The 22448-nt window shown below is 25.7% G+C and overlaps 1 protein-coding gene across 2 annotated transcripts; it reads left to right on the forward strand.

Moving 5' to 3' along the window:
• The first annotated feature begins 2412 nt into the window (after positions 1-2412).
• On the forward strand, positions 2413-18841 carry LOC145843412 (hydroxymethylglutaryl-CoA synthase 1-like). Of its 2 annotated transcripts, none has more exons than XM_082950890.1 (8): positions 2413-2678; positions 11318-11503; positions 11661-11786; positions 13614-13793; positions 14346-14493; positions 15135-15305; positions 16616-16848; positions 18381-18841. In XM_082950890.1, the coding sequence occupies exons 1-8, from the start codon at positions 2423-2425 to the stop codon at positions 18524-18526; spliced, it is 1446 nt and encodes a 481-aa protein (XP_082807016.1). In that variant the 5' UTR covers positions 2413-2422; the 3' UTR covers positions 18527-18841. The 2 variants fall into 2 exon arrangements, with proteins under 2 accessions (XP_082807016.1, XP_082807017.1); XM_082950891.1 differs by having other exon boundaries at positions 13614-13781; positions 18381-18840.
• The last annotated feature ends 3607 nt before the right edge of the window (positions 18842-22448 follow it).

Consider the following 22448-nt stretch of genomic DNA (forward strand, 5'->3'; position numbering starts at 1 on the left):
TTTTTTTGAAAGTGTATACCATTTTTTAACAACGAAATATGGATTGAAAATTACCTTATTAGAAATGTCACTAAATGACAAAAGTAAGGAATAAACGTGTGATATGACACCTTTAAGAATGCATATATAAAGTTTCAAAATTATAGGTTAGATTGAAGTGTAGTTTTTTTTTAAAGTATACAGATAAAATTCTAAGTTTACGATGAGTCGCTATACTAGAATTGTCTTGGCTCATAATAAAACGGTAAAATGACATTAAGAAGGAAATTACACATAAAATGATACCTTTAAGATATCAAAAATAAAATTTAGATTTTATATATTAATGTTTTTATTTAAAAAGAGATATAGTTTTGCTATATATTTGTTTTAAACCCTAATTTAACGTATAAAGTTTCTTTTATTTCTTAGAAAATTAATGCAAAGTTCGAGTAAGGTATTTTAAAAGTTGTTAGTTTTAGATTACTAAACTAAAAAAAAAAGTATTTTGTCCTCTTATATAGTTACAGTATTTAATTTTAAACGGCCGTTACAAAACTAAATTCATTTTATTTGTCATAGTCTAAAATGTTGAAAGTGTTATCTTTTTTTGAATATTATTTTACTTAGTTTCATTAAAATTTGTTGCCGTTGTTTATTGGCGTTATTTATTTATAACTTATTGCGTTAAAACCTTAGCCTGCATAAATTAGCATGTTTACCAATAATTAGGCTAAAAAAAAGTTAGCCTGCAGTTCGTCAAAATATTGACCTATAGTAACCTTTTTTTTGAAAACTTAGCCTAGAAAAACTTAGCCCAAAAAGATAGCAGTAAACTTTTTTAAGGATTTTAAAAACTCAGAATAGTTTGTCGTCACTCAAGACATTTTTTTTTTCACTCAGGATAGTTTTTTGACTTAAAGTGGTAACCCTGTGGATCTTAATTTGTAAAGGTTTTAATTATAATAAAAGTTGCTTTTTACAGTCTTATAGTACTCAAACTAAGTTTTGAGATATTGCTGGTTAAAGTCAGAGTGTACAACAGGTTCCTTTTTGGGGAAAAATATTTATTTAAGGATTTTTAAAATTCTAAACTAAAGTTATATTGTTTAAAATAATACAGGTTTTTGTTATGTGGTCACATAGTTTTATTTTTGTGTTTTAAAATTTGTTAAAATATAAAATTATTAATATTACACAGAAAATTTAATTTAAATTGAAGGTATCTATTTCAGATCTCAAAAAACTTAAGAGGATATAGATTTTATAAAAACAAATTATACAGTAATCTTCCTTTATTGTACCAACATATATTTCTGTGTGTTAATTAATCAACACACATAAATTTTATTGATTTTTATAGAACTTTATTAAATATTTATTGGTTTTTATTTTTATTTTTATTGACTTTTATTGAATTTTATTGATTCATTAATTAATGGTTATTCTTTCATTTTTATTCAAAATAGATTACACACTATTTTTCATATTAAAGCACTTTACAGCTTACCCAAACATAAAGTCTAAATTAACCATCTTTGTTATATAAATTGAATAGCACTCTTAATCTTCATGTATATTGTGACATATTTATTGGATGTACTTTATTCAATCATTGACAACAGTAAAATAAATTTGAATCAGTATTTCTTTCTATTAAAGTAAGTGGTTTGTTTATATTATGATTTGTTGTTTTGTTGTGTATTTTAGTTTACTTTACTTAGTTTAGACTTAATAATTACAAATATTATATAATTTTTTAACAGTCAGATTTAATTTTAAGTATTTTATCTATAATTAACTATTAACCTGTAAAAATCTGTAGGAATTATTTTATTACAATTTTAATGAATACATGAATACACCTACTTTATGCTATGCTTCTATTTTTACATTACAGTAATTATTTTTTACAGAACCCAGTTGAAGTGTGTTGATTTGTTAACACACAGAAACATATGTTGGTACAATAAAGGAAGATAACTGTATTATTTGTTTTTATTTATATTCCAGTGAACTTGTTTTACTAGGATCTTTTTTAGCAAACGATTAAATCTATATTTTGTAAAGTTATATAGATTTTAGTGATTCTTATTTACTCACCACTTTAGTTTAACCTTCTGTATAAAGAGTTATTGTACTCTTCAGCTTTAAACGAGTATACCTCAAAAGACAACTTATTTATAGCTCAGTTAAAACTTTACAAATTGAAATCTAATAGTAAAAAAGTAAATTACTACTTTATGGCCTTAACTGATACTAGTTGCTGTAAGCTACAGCCAATATGATATCTTAGATCTATCTAACCTTTGTGTAAAGTCTAAAAAATGGTAGCTCTTAAACGTTTGTATTAAATTTGTGACACTATACATTCTTATTTCTTTAAAAGCTAACCAAAGTTTGAACAATAGTTTTTTTTATTTAACAGATAAAATAGTAAATTATGTCTCTTTTATTATGTAGTAATGTAAAGCCTCGTCCAAACAATGTTGGAATTCTGGCACTCGATGTCTACTTTCCTAACATGTATGTTAATCAAACTGATCTTGAAACTGCAGATGGATGCAAAGGAAAGTATACTAAAGGACTAGGTCAGGAGCAAATGGGGTTTTGTTGTGAAAATGAAGACATTCAATCACTTTGCCTTACTGTTGTAGCTAATCTGATGAAAAAGTATCAAATAGATTACAAAGATGTAGGTTAGAAAAAAAGAATTTAGTAATATTAAGTGTTTGTTAAAAAATAACAAACACATGATGGGAAAAAATGTTTCATATATAAAAGTAAAATGTTTATGTATTGTTTTTTTTTAAGTTTCTCGAAAATTAAGTAAGTTAAAAAGTTATACTTGAAATAAATTGTATCAAATTACATAATAATAATTATATATAATCAAATTTACTTAATGTCCAGTTGCATTAATATGGCCATACCAACATTTTGTTATAACATGCTTAGTAAATATGAATTGAAAAAAAACATTTTCAATACATTCTATACCTGACTAATGCCATTATGCACTTTTAGTTTGTTTTATATTCTTCAATTAACTTATTTTGTATTTCTTGTATCACTATACAAAATTTTATATTTTTTCTTTATTATTGAAAGTTTATAACTTTACACCAATTTCTTATAAGTTTATAGTTTTCAACTTAACACATATGGTGTTTAATTAATAATTTATTTCTAAAGCTGTTTTTGGTGAAACATATTTTAAGTTATATAAGTTTTTGTATGTCTCTAACTATAATTTTGTTTTGTAATAAAATTTATATAAATATAAAATTGTTAAGTTTATTTTTGTTTAAAAAAAATATAGGGTTGCTTTGTGTTTAAAAGGTCCATTCAAGTTTTAGTTTTGCAGTACTCAAATTGTTAAATTTTTATTCCAATGAGAATAATCAAGGTAACCACTTACTCAGGCTAACTCAGGTTAGTTAAGTTTTTAGCATAAGTAATGAAAATTTAGGCTAGTTTGGAACTTTTTGGTATAAATAAAAACTTAGGCTGACTCAGGATGGTTTGAAGATTTTTGCAAAACTCAGCTACTTAATGTAATTTTTCCTAAATCACAGGCCAGTTTTTATGACTTAAAAGGCGTTATATTTATAATTTATATCCAAAATAGCCTAAGCTTTGCAAATAATTTGAACAAGCCTGAATCAGACTTGGTTTTTCAAAAACTTAAAACTAGGCAGATTATCAATCTTTAGTAGCAACCTTGAACTGTTTGCATTTAAAATTTTTTCATCAAAGTTTATAAGTTTTGTATATCATGAAATATAGTTTAGCATGCATTTAATAAAAGTTTACTATGATAAAATAAATAATATAAACTTTATTAGAGATTCTATGTTCTTCTTTTAAAACCACATATATAAAAAAGTAATCTCTAATGTTGTATAACTTATTTAGTCTCTTTTAAAAACCAAGAATTCCATAAAGTCTTAAACATATTTGAAACTTAATTAGGCTATGCATGAACATAGCTCAAAGTTGATTTGAATTAAAGCCTATTACTTTCTGAGTTTTATTAATTTTCATAAAAAAAAAAAAATGTTAGTAAATAAATATATCTTTCTTGATTGAGTTTATTCACAAACTAATTACAAGAATGATAAAGTCTGTAATACAAAAATAATTAAAACTAGGTAAATACTTATACATCTCCCCCCAGATTTTATCTACAAAGGAGATAAAACTATAAATTTACCAAGCGAAACAAAATTATTTTAAAACAATTTTTTACAACTTAAACACATTTTCAGGTCTGAAATTCAAGGAAACTAAACTCAAAAAGACAAAAACATTTAAAAACTACAATTAACTTAGTTCAATATTAAATGATTTGTTAAAACAAACTACAACTTAAACAAACAAACTGTAACAAAAAATTTGAGACTTAATCTTTACTTTTCTTCACTCAGTTACTGAATACATCACTATGTTACTGAATACAAGCATTAAACACTGAAGAAATACTGCTACACTTATTTTCCAAATACTCGATACCAACCAACAGTTCGAATTTTTGACAGTCAATCTCTGCGTACTCATCCAAGATTTATTTGAACAGATGGCTATTAGACAAGTCTGCTGCAAAGTGAACTACAAACTTTATGACGTCACAATTGGACTGAAACTCATTCATTAGACCAAAAAAATTAATTTACAGTGAACATTCCAACTTGTCAATAAATGAATATCAGCAACATTGGTGTCACAAATCTTTTGAAAAGCATCATAAAGTCTTCTACAGAAACGCTGCAAATAATCCAATAATTTCACACACTCATCCCGGACACATTTTTGTTTGCAAGTAAACTTTGGTGGTCTGCTTGCTTTTCTTTAGAAAACACAAATCAAGAAAATACAGATCAAAGCAAATCCGAGCCATTCCAGTTCAACATCAATTTTGAAGAAAGTCATTAGTACAGAGGGAAATTACACAATGCTTACTCAAAAAAAATCTTTCTTTCTGGAAACAAAGAACATTAAAACTTTTCTTGATATCTTTTTTCTCAACTTTACCAGAAAAGACAAACTTTTACAGTGGTATGTTTGTTTTTCTCAGATAAGGGATGCTACTTAGAGATTTGCAAACAGGAGGGGAAATTCTTCTTAAAAACTTACGGTTTTGAACAGTTAAGCGACTTGATCCATCAACCTTGACAACACATTGATGGCAGTCCTTTACTTCCACCACCACTCCACCTTTCCCCCACTTGCTAGGAAAGTTACCTGTTTGATTTAGTATCACGATATGATCACTGCAATTCAGTGGTGGCAACAATTTTGTGTTCTCACTTATATTTTCCACAGACTTAACAAAACGAATACTGAGAGATTCTTCCTTTTTATTCCAAACGTCACGCCACATTTTTGAGATCTGCGGGTTATTGGAAATCATAACTTTCTTTCTGACATAAGGTAATGACTTCTTATCTTTTAGAGGTAAGTGAGGATTGCTTTTGGATTTGTGCGGTTTTCGTTGCCATTCAGTGTGTAGAAATACATTTTTCTGTCTCTTTACTTCCTTTTTCTTTTTTACGTTTTTACGCTCGAACATATTTTTCCTTTGACTTTGGATGCAAAAACTATCAGAATTTTGTGTAGACAATCCACCAACCAGAAGTGTGTTTGACTCATCAGCTTTATATTGGTGACTTTGATAAACTTTTGTACAGGACTTTATCCAGCATTGTTTACAGGCAGAACACTTTATATACTTCATATTTTTATTGCTCCAAACAAATTTATCAGTTGACTTATTACATATGCTACAAGTTATTTTACCACTTGGTTTTTGTATGGTTTTCTTTAAGGATTTGTATACATTTGGTGTATACAATTCACCAACTAAAAGTGCATTTGTCTCATCAGCATAATTTTGGTGACTTTGATAAACTTTTTTACAGGAATTTATCCAGCAATGTTTACAGGCAGAACACTCAATATACTTCATATTTTTACTGCTCAAAACAAATTTATCAGTTGATTTATTACATATGCCACAAGTTATTTTACCACTTGGTTTTTTGTGGTTTTCTTTGAGGATTTGTATGAGAAAACTGAGGCTATAACAGCGGGTTTTGACATTGCATCATGTGAATCTCTTTTCTTTCAATAAAACCGATTGTCTCATTGACATTTTTCTCATCTAGATTTTCCCATCCTAGCACCTCTTTACGGATATCCTCATCGCTAAACCTGTTTCCATGACATCTTTTAGGATTATGTCTGTAAAATCTATCATTTGATTACAGCCATCCTTTGGGCATTTACATGTGTACGAGCATGTACTGGTTTTTCCCTTTAAACGTGCAGCAAATGATCTAGTGTTTTCAGTCAAATCCTGTCTTGCACTAAGAAAGTCTGATCGCCGTACAACAACTGAAACAGGAATAACTTCAAGCTGCTTGATCATCCTTAAAAGCTCTTGCTCACTTAAATTTATAACATCTTCATGTCCCTTCAGAATAGCATCGCCTAAATCTTCCTCACAGCACTGGTACAGTTGACGATGTTTTTCTACCTCTGTCATCTGTTTGCTATCTTTAAAAATAGTCCACTTTTGTACAAATATGTTCCAACCCTCTTCATTGCAGTCTGTCCCTATTCGAGGACGGTCCATCTTTGAAGGCTTCGGTTTTGAAGAATTTGCACTAATGTGAACATTGTTGTGGATGATGAGCAAAGAAGCAACTACGGAAGCATCGACGTCTGGTGTTTTGGGACACGTTCAAAATCCACCCGATCAAAATCCACATGAGTCAAAATCCACCCGATCAAAATCTACCCGGTTCAAAATCCACCCGGGTCAAAATCCACCCGATCAAAATCCACCCGATCAAAATCCACCCGTTCAAAATCAACCCGGTTCAAAATCCACCTGATCAAAATCAACCCGGTTCAAAATCCACCCGATTAAAATCAACCCGATCAAAATTTACCCAAGTCAAAATCCACCCAATCAAGATCAACCCGGTTCAAAATCCACCCGATTAAAATCAACCCGAGTAAAAATCCACCCGAGTCAAAATCCACCCGATCAAAATCAACCCGGTTCAATATCCACCCGATCGAAATCCATCCGAGTCAAAATCCACCCGTCAATCATAATTAAATAAAAATATTTACTAAGGATAACTCATAGTAAATTAAAATATCAAAACTATAGAAGTTTATAAATTAGAACAATCTTTAATAACATTTATTAAACTAAAGAAAATTACAAAAATCAAATACCAAATAATGTAAATTTATGAAAATGTTAATAAAATGTTACAAAAAGAAAATTAAAATATTAATCTAAAATTTTTGAGCTTTTTTTTTGATGTAAAAAGTTTTGTGTTTTGTGCTTTACTTAAATTTCAAAATAGTATTACATACAATATTTTATTATATAAAAAATTTCAACTAACAGTGTTTATAAAAAATAAAATATAGATAAAGAATTATATAAAATTGCTACGTGATAATAAAATAAAAATCCTTTGTTAAATTTGGAAAAACTATCACAAAAGAGTGTGTATTTGTATGTTCTAAAAATTTTACAAAACTTTTTTTTTGAACTATAGTTTCTAAAAATGGTATAAAAAGACATTTAAAAACTTCATGTCTAATTAATAACAACTTTACTGTTTTTCAAAATCAAACTTTAAGTTTAAAATAAGCTTAGCTTATTCCAAATAAAGTTCACAAAGAAACTAATTAAAGTATAAGTGCCTAGGTTTTGATGCCTGGGTCCTTCGTATGACAATAAACTTACAATAATAATTAACATATAGTGATGATCATACCAATTAGATCATCAGACCACAAGCACTTGGTAGACTGAGACCCGATCTGAGTCTAACAAGTGTTTGTGGTTTGATGATTGAATAGGTATAATCAAGCCTTTATGTAAAACAGAGCTTGCCTCACGGCACAAGATTTTCTGAATATTTCTACCGGCTTTCGCCAAAGTTGTCATTTAATTAACAATTAATTATTTTTATAGCTAAGACTGAAAAAAATACTTTTAAAGATAAATATCTTGTTAAGACCTTTCACATAAAAAAATATATTAAAAAAAACACAAACTAAATGAATTTTAAACGTTTGCCTTTTACTTTTTTGTAATTAAAAGTAACGAAGATGCAGTTGGATTTAATCAGAGTCGGCAGACAGTTGTTTATCTCGGGCCAAATTTCATGTATCAATTTTTTCCGCGAGCCGTTGTTTTATTCAATTTTTGTTTTTAATCTGTTTTAGTCACGTTTATCTACTTATAGGGATCAGGCCTGGCATATTTAAAATGTATATTTTTTTCTAAAGTCGAAAACTATTTGAAAAAAAACTTGTGTCATATTATTATTTCTATCATTATTTACAAGGTTATTTAAATTAAATAACAAATTTTTAATTTTCATGACCACTTATCTGTTTAATAATTAAGAAAGCAATCTATGAAACGTTTTGTGTTTCAGAAAACAACACGGTACACAACAACACAGTGATGCAATAATACAATTAATAAAATTTGATATCCATTTCCTCTTCTGGTTCGGTTTCATAAAGTGTTGTTTTTTATCTTTCTTTCAGTCTTTTGCATTTTGTTGATAGCCATTTCAGGTTGTCATTTACAAGCAACACTCAGTGACATCTGAAAAAAACTAAGCTTAAAAAACAGGTGTAGATCATTATGTACACTTTTTATAATCAATTTCTATTATTTTATTTGTATTTTCTTTTTAGTAGTTAAAAAAAAATCTTTTTTTATTTAATGCACAGCATATCACGTATTTAAAATTTTAGTGATTTTGTTAAACTAGTTAAAGTATAAACAAATATTAATACTTTCATTTTAAACAGTGTAAGTTTTTCTTTTAAAACCTTTAAATACCTTAATAATCTATCTAAAGTTTTTTGGGTTGCAACTTTTTGAAACAAAAAAAGTACAACAGTTACTTCAACCCAGTCACCGTGTTTTTAAAAGTTAAAAACATGTAAAATTGCCAATTAAAAAAACTTTGCAATATTATATAAGTAATTTATCCAAGTATGTAAACTTTTGTTGTTTAAAAGGAAAAATAAAGTCTAAACTTTAAAGAAAAACTTCTAGATTTACTATCTGTCTTTTTTCACATCTAAGGCTTAAGCATAATAAATGGTATTTAAATGATATTCAGGAACTTAAAAACAAACTATTATAATTTCTTTTTCTTTTTTTGAAAATTTCAATTTAAATTTTGTTTTGTTTAACGGACCAAATTTACATGCTCGAGGGCCACATATTTACACTTCGAGGGCCGCAGTTTGCTGACCCCTAAATTAAATGGATTAATTGTAGTATAAATGGTAGCTTTCACTTGTAATACTCAGTTTTTATAAAAATTATATCGTGTGACGTATTTGTTTAAAAATTACTTAAAAGTTCTAAATTATTAAATTTTATACCTAAAAACAGTAAATTATAATTGATTGTCGTGTAATTGTGATTGAGATAATACAAGATTATTTTTTCTGGCACATCCTTTAGTTTTCTAAAAGTTTTAACATAGTCATATTAGTATAGTAAAACTTTAATTTATTTATCCTGACGTTGTTTAACTTTTATTAGCTCTTATAGTTATACTTATATCAAAACAACAGTTCCTTTAAAAGCTGCTTGCCGGCTGTAGCTATTCAAAATTATGTTCAGTAATCAAAAAAACAAAAATATTTTTGTCAAAAATTCCTTATAATAAGCAAAAATACCAAATAACAACTCAAAAAACCTCACAAAATAAGTTCAATCTGTAGTACAGTTTTTATATTCTTAAGTCAATTTATAAGGGACAAAAATACAAGATTTTATAAGTGTTTTTTAAATAAAACTTGTTTAAGATTGGTACTTTAGAGTGGTGAGATTTGTTTAAATGATACTTGATTTAAAAAGAAATTAATAAACAAGGTGCTTGTTTTGATTCGGTTGGATTTTGACTTTGGTTGATTTTGTGTCGGTAGGATTTTGACTCGGGTGGATTTTGATCAGGTGGATTTTGACTTGGGTTGATTTTGACTCGGGTTGATTTTAAACCGGGTGGATTTTGATCGGGGGTGGATTTTGAAACGGGTGGATTTAGAGTCGGGTTGATTTTGATCGGGTGGATTTTGAACGCGGGTGGATTTTGAACGCGGATGGATTTTGATAGTATACCGGTGTTTCATATGTGCAACTCTCAAGAGGCATTTAATTACAGGCATTGTTGATTCAATTTATGTAGACTTTATCATAAATAAATATATCTTTCTTGGTTGAGTTTATTCACAAACTAATTACAAGAATGATAAAGTCTGTAATAAAAAAATAATTAAAACTAGGTAAATACTTATACAGTTAGTTTTTTTAGCATAACAAAATTAAAAATTAAAAACTTTGGGAAATATTAAATTTTAGGATAAAGTTTTTCTAAACATCATTAAAATTTACAATATTCAGAGGATTCTCTAATTTCCTTTATATTTAGTTTTTCTTAACTCTCCTAACAATTAATTTATTTAATTAGCCAAATGCTCAGGGTTGCCACAAAATCAGGAAAGTTCAGGAAAAAAAAGGCATAAGTAAGGAAAAAGTTGGAGTTTTTGAAAAAAAGTCAGGAAATTTGATATTAACATGCTGTTAATGTTTATCATAACTAAAAAGTTTATTTTGCAAAGGTTTGCTTTTGCAATTCATCATTTTTTTATGGCCTAATTGAGTTTTTGGAATAAATTAAAATGTATTATTATCATTATTTATTTTTTAAGTCTTTGTTTATGTATTTTTGTTTAAGTTTCAATTGAAATTTTCATGTAGAAAAGTCAGCAATTTTTTTTCAACCCAATCTAAGGCAACCCTGAATGCTCAATAATTAATTTGTCAGTTATGTATTAATTTTAGTTTTTATTTTCGTTAACATAGCTGAGATGTTTTTTACCAACATAAAATTAGCAATAGACTGCACAAAAATCAATAAAAGCTCATACAGTAAACAATACTTGCACTAAAGTCTTTTAGAACTCAATGTGTATAAATAACACAAAACAGTTAACATCAGTTTACTGTTTAAATTAAAGTATCTTAGATTTTAAACTTTACAATAATGTTTTTAAAAGTAAAAAACATTGCCTTTTGGGGTGATATTGGCTATCAGAGGGCAAATGAGTAAATGGATAATTAGCTAGTAAAGGAGAGGCATCTATTTAAGGGGGCGTATATTTAAACAAATTCTTCAAAAATTGGCGATTGTGGATATGATTTAAAAAAAACCATGAGTGTGTTTAAAACTTTAAATAAAGTGTATTTGTCTAAACTTAAGAGCATCTTCAGGTCGATTGGAAGTAGGCACTGAGACAATAATTGACAAATCAAAGAGTGTTAAATCAGTGTTGATGAAGTTATTCGAAGATTGTGGTAATCATGATGTTGAAGGTGCAGATACTACTAATGCTTGCTATGGAGGCACCAATGCTCTGTTCAACTCTATTGCATGGGTTGAAAGCTCACATTGGGATGGTTAGTTGTAAAAAATTTAAGCTATAATTTTGCTGTAAATGATTGAAAATACTCTATAAATACCAAATTATTATTAAGGATTATAAGATCAATAGTATGAATGGAAGTATAGTAAATTAAATACACAAAGTAGTAAATTTATACATATTTTGATCAGGTCGGTATGCGCTGGCAGTATGTGGTGACATAGCAGTGTACGAAAAAGGTGGAGCTAGGTGTACTGGAGGGTGCGGGGCGATTGCCATGCTCATCGGTCCAGATTCTCCTCTTATCCTTGAGCCAGGTTAAACTTTTTGTACTTAAAAGTTATATTAAAAACTCAATAAGTTTTCTTTACACAAGGGTTTTTAAAAGTCTAGCTTGAGCTTATTATGTAAAGTCAAGTTGCTTCAACTTATAATAAATATTTATTATATTTTGTCAGGTAGAATTAGCATTAACCAGTTAAAAAGGAAGTTTTAAAGTATTAAACTGAAAATGTTAGCAGAAAAATGTTCAAAGTATAAATTGAAAATAGAAAAAATTGGTGAAAATAATAACCTTTGTAATAAACGTAATCTAGTATTAGTTATAAATATTTCTTGCAAAAAGTCTGTAATATTAATTTTAAATTATTTTTCTACAGTTTAATTAAATGAATAAATATTTGGTTGAAATGAGTTTTTAAGAGATTTTACATTAGTAATGTGGTGTTAGATTAATAAGTTAACTTTACGTAACACATACATAATTATTGATCTTCTTTAAAGTTGAATAGACAAGATTAATTAGAACTCTCTAAAATTCTCGTTTACTTGATGTAAAACATTTTACTTGAATAATATTATTTTGTATGTTACTGGAGAACTTGTGTGTTTTGAATAAATTCTTTTAGTTTGAAGCTCCTTGTAAGAGCATTTACTGTACAGTCTATATTATAAAAACATATGCTGGTAATTAATTGCAAATTTAATTTTTCAAAATAGTCTAAAAAATTGTTTATGGGCTTAATTTTTTTAGTTGTTCTAGTTTGTATGAGTGTTTAATAAAGTATTTTATCTAACCAGGTTTAACCATATCATAATTGTAAATTAGGTTTTAGAAATGTATTAGTTATTCTAGTAATTTCTTTTAAAATAGTTGAATTTTTTGAATATTATTAATGTTTATTTTTATAGATAACATACTTTAACCTTAATAAAAATTAGATATACTTGTGTAAATTTTGTTACTTCAGTAATTGAAATTTTTGTAAATTAACTATTTAAAAAATTATTAGTGATTTAATTTGTATATGTTGTTGATAATTATTAAATACAAATCTAAATATAAATAATCACTAATTTGAATTAGTATTATGATGTTTTCCGAATGAAAGCTTATGAATGTTAAGAAGTAAGAAAAATGATTATCGAACTAGCGTATAAATCACGATTTATTTATTTTTATAGAAGAAAAACTAATTAGTTGATATTTATGTTTTTATTGAAAATTGTAAAAAAATACTTGAATCATATTTTATATAATTATCTATCAGTTTCGAATGTTTCAATTCAACTTAATTTGCTGTCAACTTATTTTCGTAATATAAGTAAATTAATATAGTTTTTAGTAATTGTTTTAAAATTTTGATTTGTTTCTGTTTTTTGTTTTTAGAATTAAGAATTTAATAATTAAAAAAAGTGTTTGTTGTACTGTTTTAACTGTATAACATTTATCGCTATATAAAAAGATTCTTTAAACTAAAAGACGAAGTTTAAATTTAATATAATGAACATTTAAATGTATAAATAGATCTTGAATTGAAATTTTTATATAAACTATGTGTTTATGACAAACTTGTGTAAGCTTATAAACCAAAATTTTTAAAGCTATTGGACGAAAAACAGAACGTATTTGTAGTTATATTACAATATAACACATCTCAATTAATTCTAATGGACTTCTTAAAATTGATGATTATAAATCCAATAAAAATATTAAAAAACTCGAGTTTGTTTAGGTTACTAATAAAATAATTGAAGTAAAACCAAACTATCATCTTATTGTTAAATATCAAGCTTTAATTTTGTTTTAAAAAAATACTCCAAAAGTACTAACAAATAATATCTGAATTTCATATTGTTCACAGGTACGAGGTGCACATACAGCCGTAACACATACGACTTCTATAAACCGAACCTGACGAGCGAATATCCGGTTGTAGATGGAAAGCTGACACTCACCAGTTACATAACTGCGCTAGACAACTGTTATCAAGGCTACTGTCGCAAGGTCGAACAAAAGTTAAACTATACTGGTTTGTTTGGAGGTACATACTATGAGGTGTAAATACATATTGTTTTTAGCATTTTTGTACGTTAAAGTTTTGTCGTTTTTAATAAATGCTTGATTTAAAAGTAGTAAGATTGTTTAACTTATGCGTTTGTTACTTTATTTTATAAAAAAAAAATTAGATTAGTGTACTTTTACTAAATTCTTAGAAACGTGAGTAAAATTTTAAACAAATAAACTAATCAGATTTTCAAACTTTTTTATGAAGTCTTTAATTAAAAAAAATCCTATTAAGTTTGCTGAAAGTTCACCAATAATAGTATTTTTGGTATCTTTATGTAAGCTCAAAAAGTTTACAGGTGTTCCCAGTAAAGTTTTAATGCTTATAAAATTTTATATCAATTTTATACCATATGTTTATTAGTTATTCAACGAGTTTTTATCATTTTTACCACTAAAAGTCAAGTGACTTAGTTTCAATTTTTAAAAGTTTGTAGATACATTTGTATTAGTTGAATATTACAATTTAACTTTATTAACAAAATTGCGTTTAAATACTTTGTTGTATATATAAATTTCGTTTATACAGAAAATTCATTCAGTTTAGAAGATTTAGACTATCTGTGCTTTCATAGTCCTTATTGCAAGTTGGTACAGAAATCTGTAGCTAGATTGCTTTTGATTGACACAAAACGAAAAATACCCTACACTACCCAACTTACCATGAATGCTCTCAAGTTAGTTTTTTCCAAGCTCTGTATTTTATTTCAATTAAAAGTAAGAAAAGTAAATTTTAAAATGAGTTTTTTAGTTTCATTTAAAATATAGTTGATCATGTGTCAATAAAGTTTGTAGGACATTATAAACATTAAATATTTTAATATTTTTTTGTTTCAGTAAAAAATGTAGTTTTCAAGGTTATATATTTTTAGTATACCTTATTAAAACCATCATAAAATTAAAAAACTCTATAAAAGTTTTTTATGATTTATCAATTAAGTTTTTGGTAATAAATTATTGGCAGAAACTTTTTTGAAACTAGTTTTTTTCATCTTTAATCTTTAGTTAAAAAATCACCGTATCTCAAACATGTGACTATTTTTTTAATTATAAAAGTTTTTCTTGAACTTAAACAGATTTCTTAGATTAAAAGCTATATTAATCAATAAAATATGTGTACCGTACATACATCAAACCTCTATATGTACTGCTAGCAATTAAAAAAAAGACATTATTAACTTAAACTCAGTTGAGATTTAGAAAACTAAAGCAAAAAATATGTAAACTAAAATTTAGATTTATTGAACAAAATAACTATTCCCTTAGTTATATTAAGTCATATGAGTTGCTGTAAAACTTATCCTAAAACTTAATGCAGTGTAGAAAATTTACAAGAAACAATTGGCGACCGGAATATAGAGAAGAGCTTCATGCAAGCAAGTAGTGAAATATTTGATAAGAAGACGTACAAGTCGCTGATGCTGAGCAAAAGAGTGGGAAATATGTACACACCATCCTTGTACGCCTGTCTTATCTCTCTTGTTCATAGGTTAGTTGTTGATTTATTTCTTCGCAGGTTTTACTTCTTATAATTAAAGAGGTTCCATTAGTATCTTCTTGATAACATCAAGTGTTACAAGAAACAAAACTAATCGATATGTTTTTACAAAAAATAATCGTAGAGTACCTTATCAAACAGTTTGAACTAAGCTTTGTATATTTTCTACTGACAGTTTTGTGTCTAAAAAGTAAATAAGTGTCACAATATAATAGGTTTTAACTAGTTTTAAGATCATGTTTAACTGTTATTTAAAAAATTTATAGCAAAATTGCTTGTTGGACAACATTGATTTTATATTTTAAATTTATAAGTTTTTTCTCATTTTTTATCAAATAAATAAATTTTTAATAAAAAAAACATTTTTACCTAACTTCACTCTTTAGTCTTCACTTTTAAACCTATTAAAAAAGTGAAGTTTTGTTTTCTGTTTTGTAGATCTAAATACAATGGTAGAATATCTTGTTGTGTTAATCTACAACATTCATCTATAACTTGTTGTGTTTGAAATTTAAGGATTTTTTCAAATATATAGAATTAAATTTGACATTACTAATATTCTAATAGCTTTTAGCCTTTCAGTAGTTTTCTTATAAAATATGCAAACAATTTAAGTTACTAATTATAGTTTTGAAGTTCTTTAAAGTAAATAAGCGTTTATCTTGTGTCTAGCTCCGTATAGATAAGGTTGATTAAATTTTTTGCAAGATTTTATAAGTTTTTTTTAATTTTTTATAATTTTGTATATAATTTTTACTGTGAAACCTATTCCTCAGATTTTTTAATAATTTTTTACATGAAATAAGAAAAGAGTACAAAATTTTACTATGTTGGTCAACTAGATTTTTATAAAAAATATTATAATATTTTCTATGATATTACGCAACTGCTTCAGTTCTTTTTAAACTACAATCATCATCGTTTAAGTATTTGATACTTTTATTTTAATTACCATTGACCTGAAAAACTTTTAAAGAGAAATTAATAATATGAATTTTAGATAACTATTTTTTCAATTTTTTATTAATCATTAATTATTTTTTTATACTGTTGTTAGTTCATGTTTAATTTAATTTATAGTTAAAATTTTGAAAATAAAAACATTCATTTAACAATATATACAACATTTTATCATAGTTATACAAAAGTACTTAACTACGGTTTTATATAGTCTAACGTCAGATCGTGCTTAAATAATGGTAATTTATCATGAAACTATACTGGTGAAAAAAATTTGAAATGTTTAATAACAAAAACGAAAGTTATGATGGTTTATGATTCAATAACTTGCATTTTAACAGAACTTCGCTTAATGATTTGCACAACAAAAGAATTGGTATGTTCTCATACGGAAGCGGCTTAATAGCATCAATGTTTTCGATCATATCAGTCAATCGTCCCAAGCAGAAGTTTAACTTGGAAAAAATTAAGCTTCAGCTGTCTGATATTGAAAAGCGTCTTGATAGTAGAATTTGTTTTAGTCCTAATGATTATACCAGCATACTTGAAAGAAAAGAGTTACTGTACAATAAAGGTTTTAGTTTATTATTTTTTTTATTTAATATATCGCTCAAATCTGTCTAAGACACAGTCAATGTTAGTTTGTGATTTTTGTACGGCATCAACAAAATAAAACAATAATTTGATTGTTTAGTTTAATGTTTTTATACAACTATTAGACATAATCGCCACAAGTTTAAAAAATAGTTATAGTAACTTGTTTGTCACTGGGAATCAGTAATTTTAGAGTTTTTCAGAAAAAGTTAACATTCTTATTTAACAAGTAAAATGTTTTGCTTTGTAGTATAACCGTTTGCTTATTTTAATTTTAATCCAGTATTTAAAAGAACTAAAAGTGGATTAATATACAGGGTGGTCAAAAAACCTGGAATTTGACAATTTAGGCTAAAAATCTTTAACATAGAACAAAAATCACTAAAAATTCTTGAATTTTAAACAATTTTTACATGTCAAGTAATAAAATTTTGATTTGAGACAAATAATCTATCATATAGATAAGAAAAAATTTTCATTATTAAAATTTTTTTATTAAAAAACACATTTAAAGTAGCTTTACAGTATGTATTCATTGTTGTTATACTATTTAACACAGTAATTTACCTTAAACTTGATTTTAAACAAAAATTAGACCCAAAAAATGTACATCAAAAAACCTGGAAGAAATTTCTCAAAAACAGTTGGCCACCCTGTATATGAATAAACTTTTAAATACTTAAGCCTCAGCTAATAATCTTCGTTAAAAAATAAATTCTTGGAAACTTTCTTTGATCTAATCAGTTTAGTCAATTGTGTCTATTAAATCTAATATTTTTAAGTTTTATGTTCAAAAAGTAAACTGATTTTACCTTTTTCTGATATAATTTTACTTACTAAACTTTTGAACCAGTAGGGATTTCTTGTACTTCTTTTTAGTGATTTAAAACTATTAAATAGATCTTTGAATGGATTAACAGTGAGTTTTTTTCCCTTTTATATTAATTATACATTGATATAAGAATCTGGTTTAGCGGTATTAACATTTAATATTTATTTTTAACATTGATATCTAAAATTTGATGGCAAGACAAATTCTTTGTATTATAAATGTTTTAAAGTTATTATCCGTTAATGCATACCACTGTTTTAGAAAAGACAATTGATCTCTAACTTTGAGGTATTCTATGTTGTTTTCAATTTGTATTATAAATTTCAGAATATTTTATAAAAACGCCATGTTAAGTTACAAACTTTCTTGACCTTCCTAAAAAGTGAAATCTCAGATTTTTATTATTATAGCAAACAATTTTCAAAGTATAATACTATCTTCTACTGATTTCTATATAAAGCAAAATATAAGATTAGTGTAGAATGAAAGAAAAATATGTTGTTTGATAATGATTAAAAATTATTCAGTCATTTTTATTAAATATTATGTTTATAAAAGTTTAAAAAAAAATGTTATGCTTTTAGTTTATTTCAAGATATTTTAAAATCTGGTTAAGTGTTTTTTTAATACAGATTGAAACCTTTATTTCATTGATTATTTAATTTTTATAATCTGAACAGCTAACTACACAACTAGTGAGGAACTGCACAGTAAAGTTTCCTCATCATCATACGTTCTTGTCGGAGTTGATGAAGCGTATCGCCGTAACTACGTCACAGTTGCATCTTTTGAAAAATTAATCACAAATGGTGTACATACATCGTAGTATTTATTAAGACTAAGATTGATGAAAATAGTATTTAATGAATTTCTCAGTACAAATGTTTATATACCGCTGCTTTTTAACGAATGTAGTTTGTACACTAATTTTTTATTTACTTATTTAAAAACTTATGTAATCATATTTAAATTTAGCTAATTTATTCTTAAACATCGTTTTAGGAATTAGTTGAATGTCAATGTATTTATTGCCTTAAAAGTGTTATATTTTAATTATGATTTTAACTTTAAAATATCAGGTTTATTAAGTTCTATCAAAATTGTTTTATTAAAGAAAAGTTATCATCAATAATAAAACGCTACTAATTAAAAGCCTGCTTTTAATTAAATAAAACGAAATTGTATTTTGCATTTTTGAATTTAATTTTTTTTTAAAGTCAGACAAAATGTAACTAACCTCGGGGTTGCCACTTTACCTGGAATCCTGGAAAACCTGGAATTTGAGAAATTTTGAAAAAAACCTGGAATTTTTAATAATTTCAATATTTTCAGTTGTAAAATTTTGGTTTGACACAAAATTCTATCATATGAATAAGATTTTTTGTCATCATCAAAAATTTTTTTTATTTAAAAACACATTTAAAGTAACTTTACAGTATGTTTTCAATGTATTTATACTATTTAATACAGTTTCTTATATATAAATTACAGTAACTTCTCGGATCTTTACGCACTCGTGACGTTACGCACTCTCGTTTGATTACGCATTTCAAAATTCTATAAAATTCAGAAAATAAAATTTTTATTTTTTTTAATATTGCGCAAATTAGGTTTAATGTATATTTTTAATTTAAATATGTTTTTGAATGCTAACACGCCTCTCTATATCTTTAGACTTTGTAAATTTATGTTCCTTGACTAATTGATAAACATTTGGTTATACCTCAGTATATCAGAAATTTTGTAAACAATAAAAGATTAAATCAAAATTCTGAAATAAACATGACTGTTTTTAATAATGAAAGTATAATGAAATAATGAGTTTAAAACACAAGAAGTAATACAGCAGTCTTGCATTATATATTAATAAACACCATTTTATAATTGTAAAGAAATTCTTAATTATAAATTGAATTTGCCAAGTAGAATAGAATATAAAAGTCACATATAAATAAAGATAATTTCTACTTATTATTAAATAGTAAAATTATTTCTACTCGTATCATTATTTTTATAGAAATTCAATTTCTTTTTTTAATATATGTATAGTTATATCTGTTGTTTTCATATTTATAAATAAAGTAAACAAATTGTTAAAAGTGGGAAAGTGCCCAGTCTGCTTTTAACTAGAAGCAATATTATAAAACAGCCACTTTAGTGAGTATATTTGGTACCTCTCGTTTCTTTACGATCTCTCATATCTTTACGCACTTTTTCTGTGGACACAATGTGCGTAAATAAGCGAGAGGTTACTGTAACTTAAAACTAAAAATAGACCCAAAAATGTGTACTTTTAAAAACCTGGAAGAAATTTGGAAATCCTGGAAAAAATTTGGAAAAAACGAGTGGCAACCCTGTAACCTTTAAAGCTTCGAACTTAAAGAACTTGATTAAACTTTTAACAAGCAGAGAAATGCTTAATATTGTTATATTTTAACATAGTAAAAAAGTTATTTTTTTAATTTAGTGTATAAATACTTGTAAAACAGCAATATATATTTTTTTAAATCATAAGAACTATACATACAAACAAATTAAAGAAATTACGTAATCACTTGTTTTTGGAAATGCTCTAGAGGTCAATATTTTTGAAAAAGTACAACAATATTAGTTTTTAAAAAAATCTCAATAAATAATAAGAATATTATACACTAAACTCGATCTTATTTTTCAATAATAAAATCGTTTTTTTTCTTTTATTTTTTACGTAATTAAGTTAATATACTGATAAAAGTTGTGAAAGACAATGTGTTTAAGCACAAACAATTTGTTTAAAAAGAATTTACCATAAATAAATTAATTTAATCCCATCTATTTAAATAAACATAGTAATAAAGAGTTATACTAAATTAGGGCTTAATTCGATTGATAAAGCTGTTTTTACTTGAAATTTATTTGTAGTTAAACAAAAATATTTGTTACAAAAAGCGTGTTTTTGTTTAAAAGTTTAAGACAGTGAAATAACATTGTTATAATTTTAATAACTTGTCCTCCCTTAAACCAAATTGATTAACAGTGTTTATAAGCATAACATAAAATGTGTCTAAGAGTCGTTTTGTTTGTCCTTATGCCTGCACTTAAAAGGTTTTAATTTCCTATCGCTAGGTACAAAACTCCTAGTGTTTCCCTGCTTTTTGCTTTCTTCTAACATAATAAAAGTTAGTTTAATTATTTTAAAGTGCAGTAAGTTTGATAAAATAAAAATAAAAATACGATATTAGAGTAAGTGTAGTTACTTTTAATACAACATTATTGCTTTAATAGGTCGTTTTACTCAATTTGATAAAAAACCTTTGTACTGATTGTAAATATTTAAAGAAATTTTTAGAACTACTTATGTGTTGGTAAACTTTACAATATACTGCCTTACTGATAAAGAAAAGTAGTAGAAGTTGTAATAAAAAAAGAGTTTAATTATCAAAACTACTAAGAACAGTTTTTTTTTTTTAATATTACAAGATCCTAACAAATAAAAACTTTCTAAAATTATATTAACTTAAAAAATAAGAAAAAGCTTTACAGTCCTTCTTTATTAATGAATTTTATATATTTCAATTTATTAAAATCTAGTTTTTAGTCTAGCAAATTGATTTAATTTAGGTCACTTTAAATATTCAGAACTTTTAGTTTAGTCTAAAAATATTAGCTAATTTTTCTTATTTTTTCTCCTATTTACTTATATGATTTCATTAAGTTTTTAAATCTATAGAGAATAAATTAATATTTTTTTTAATGGATACCTTTTGTCCTATACGATTAAAACTTTGAAAATTTGATTTTATGTGAACCGACTGCTATACATCGTATATAGTAATTCAATTGAACAGATTCAGTTTTAAGTTAAATTTTTGTGCTTATTATTATTCATACAATAATATGTTTTGTTATTATTTAATGCTGTTTTATTTTTAATACAAAAACTTCTTTTCAGTTTTCTTTTTAATAAAGCATCTGTACCTGATCCATCTAATAGTTCCATGTACGTTAACAAAAGTACTTAATTTTTTAATTACTTTAACTAAATTTTTTTTATCAAATACTCAAAATACTTTAAAATATTCATTTATACTAGTTGTTTAGTAATAATTAAAAAAAAAAACTTACTTTTATCAATAATTAATTTATAAATTAAAATATTGTAATAAGCCAAATGTAGCCAAAAATATGTATGAAGAGATGCTCAAAAAGAGTCTATACAGATAAATATATCAAACTAAATTTAAAAATATGCTAAAAACAGCTTAAAAAGAATTAGAATTAAAAACTATCAGAGTAAATTGAACAAACTTTCTTTGAAATGGTACTTTACACATACTTTATATAAATGTTCATAAAAATAAATTAACAATAAAAGTTTTTAGTTCTACAAAAGTAATTAATTTCATAACATATGTCTAGTTCTTAAAAATATTTTATAAAGAACTAAGATTTTTTTTTTCTACTTTTGAAATACAAACTAATAAAAGATCGTTTAGCTCATGAGTTATATAAAACTAAGTATTTAAAAATGCTTGTTTATAAGATGTGTTGTAAAAAAATTAATTAAACATTTTGAATAATAAAAATTTAAAAAAAAACATTATTGTACAACATTAAGGATTCCATACAAAAATAGTTTTACAGTTTAATTTAAATATTTTCTTCATAATTTTTTAAAACAATAAATCATCATACATCTACAATTTAAAATTAAAATATGTATGTATTTGAGTTTGCATGACTACACTAAGTATTCTCAAAAAAAAAAG

Source organism: Thalia democratica, chromosome 8 (genome assembly GCF_965202585.1).
Source record: "Thalia democratica chromosome 8, ktThaDemo2.hap1.1, whole genome shotgun sequence".
Lineage (NCBI taxonomy): Eukaryota > Metazoa > Chordata > Thaliacea > Salpida > Salpidae > Thalia > Thalia democratica.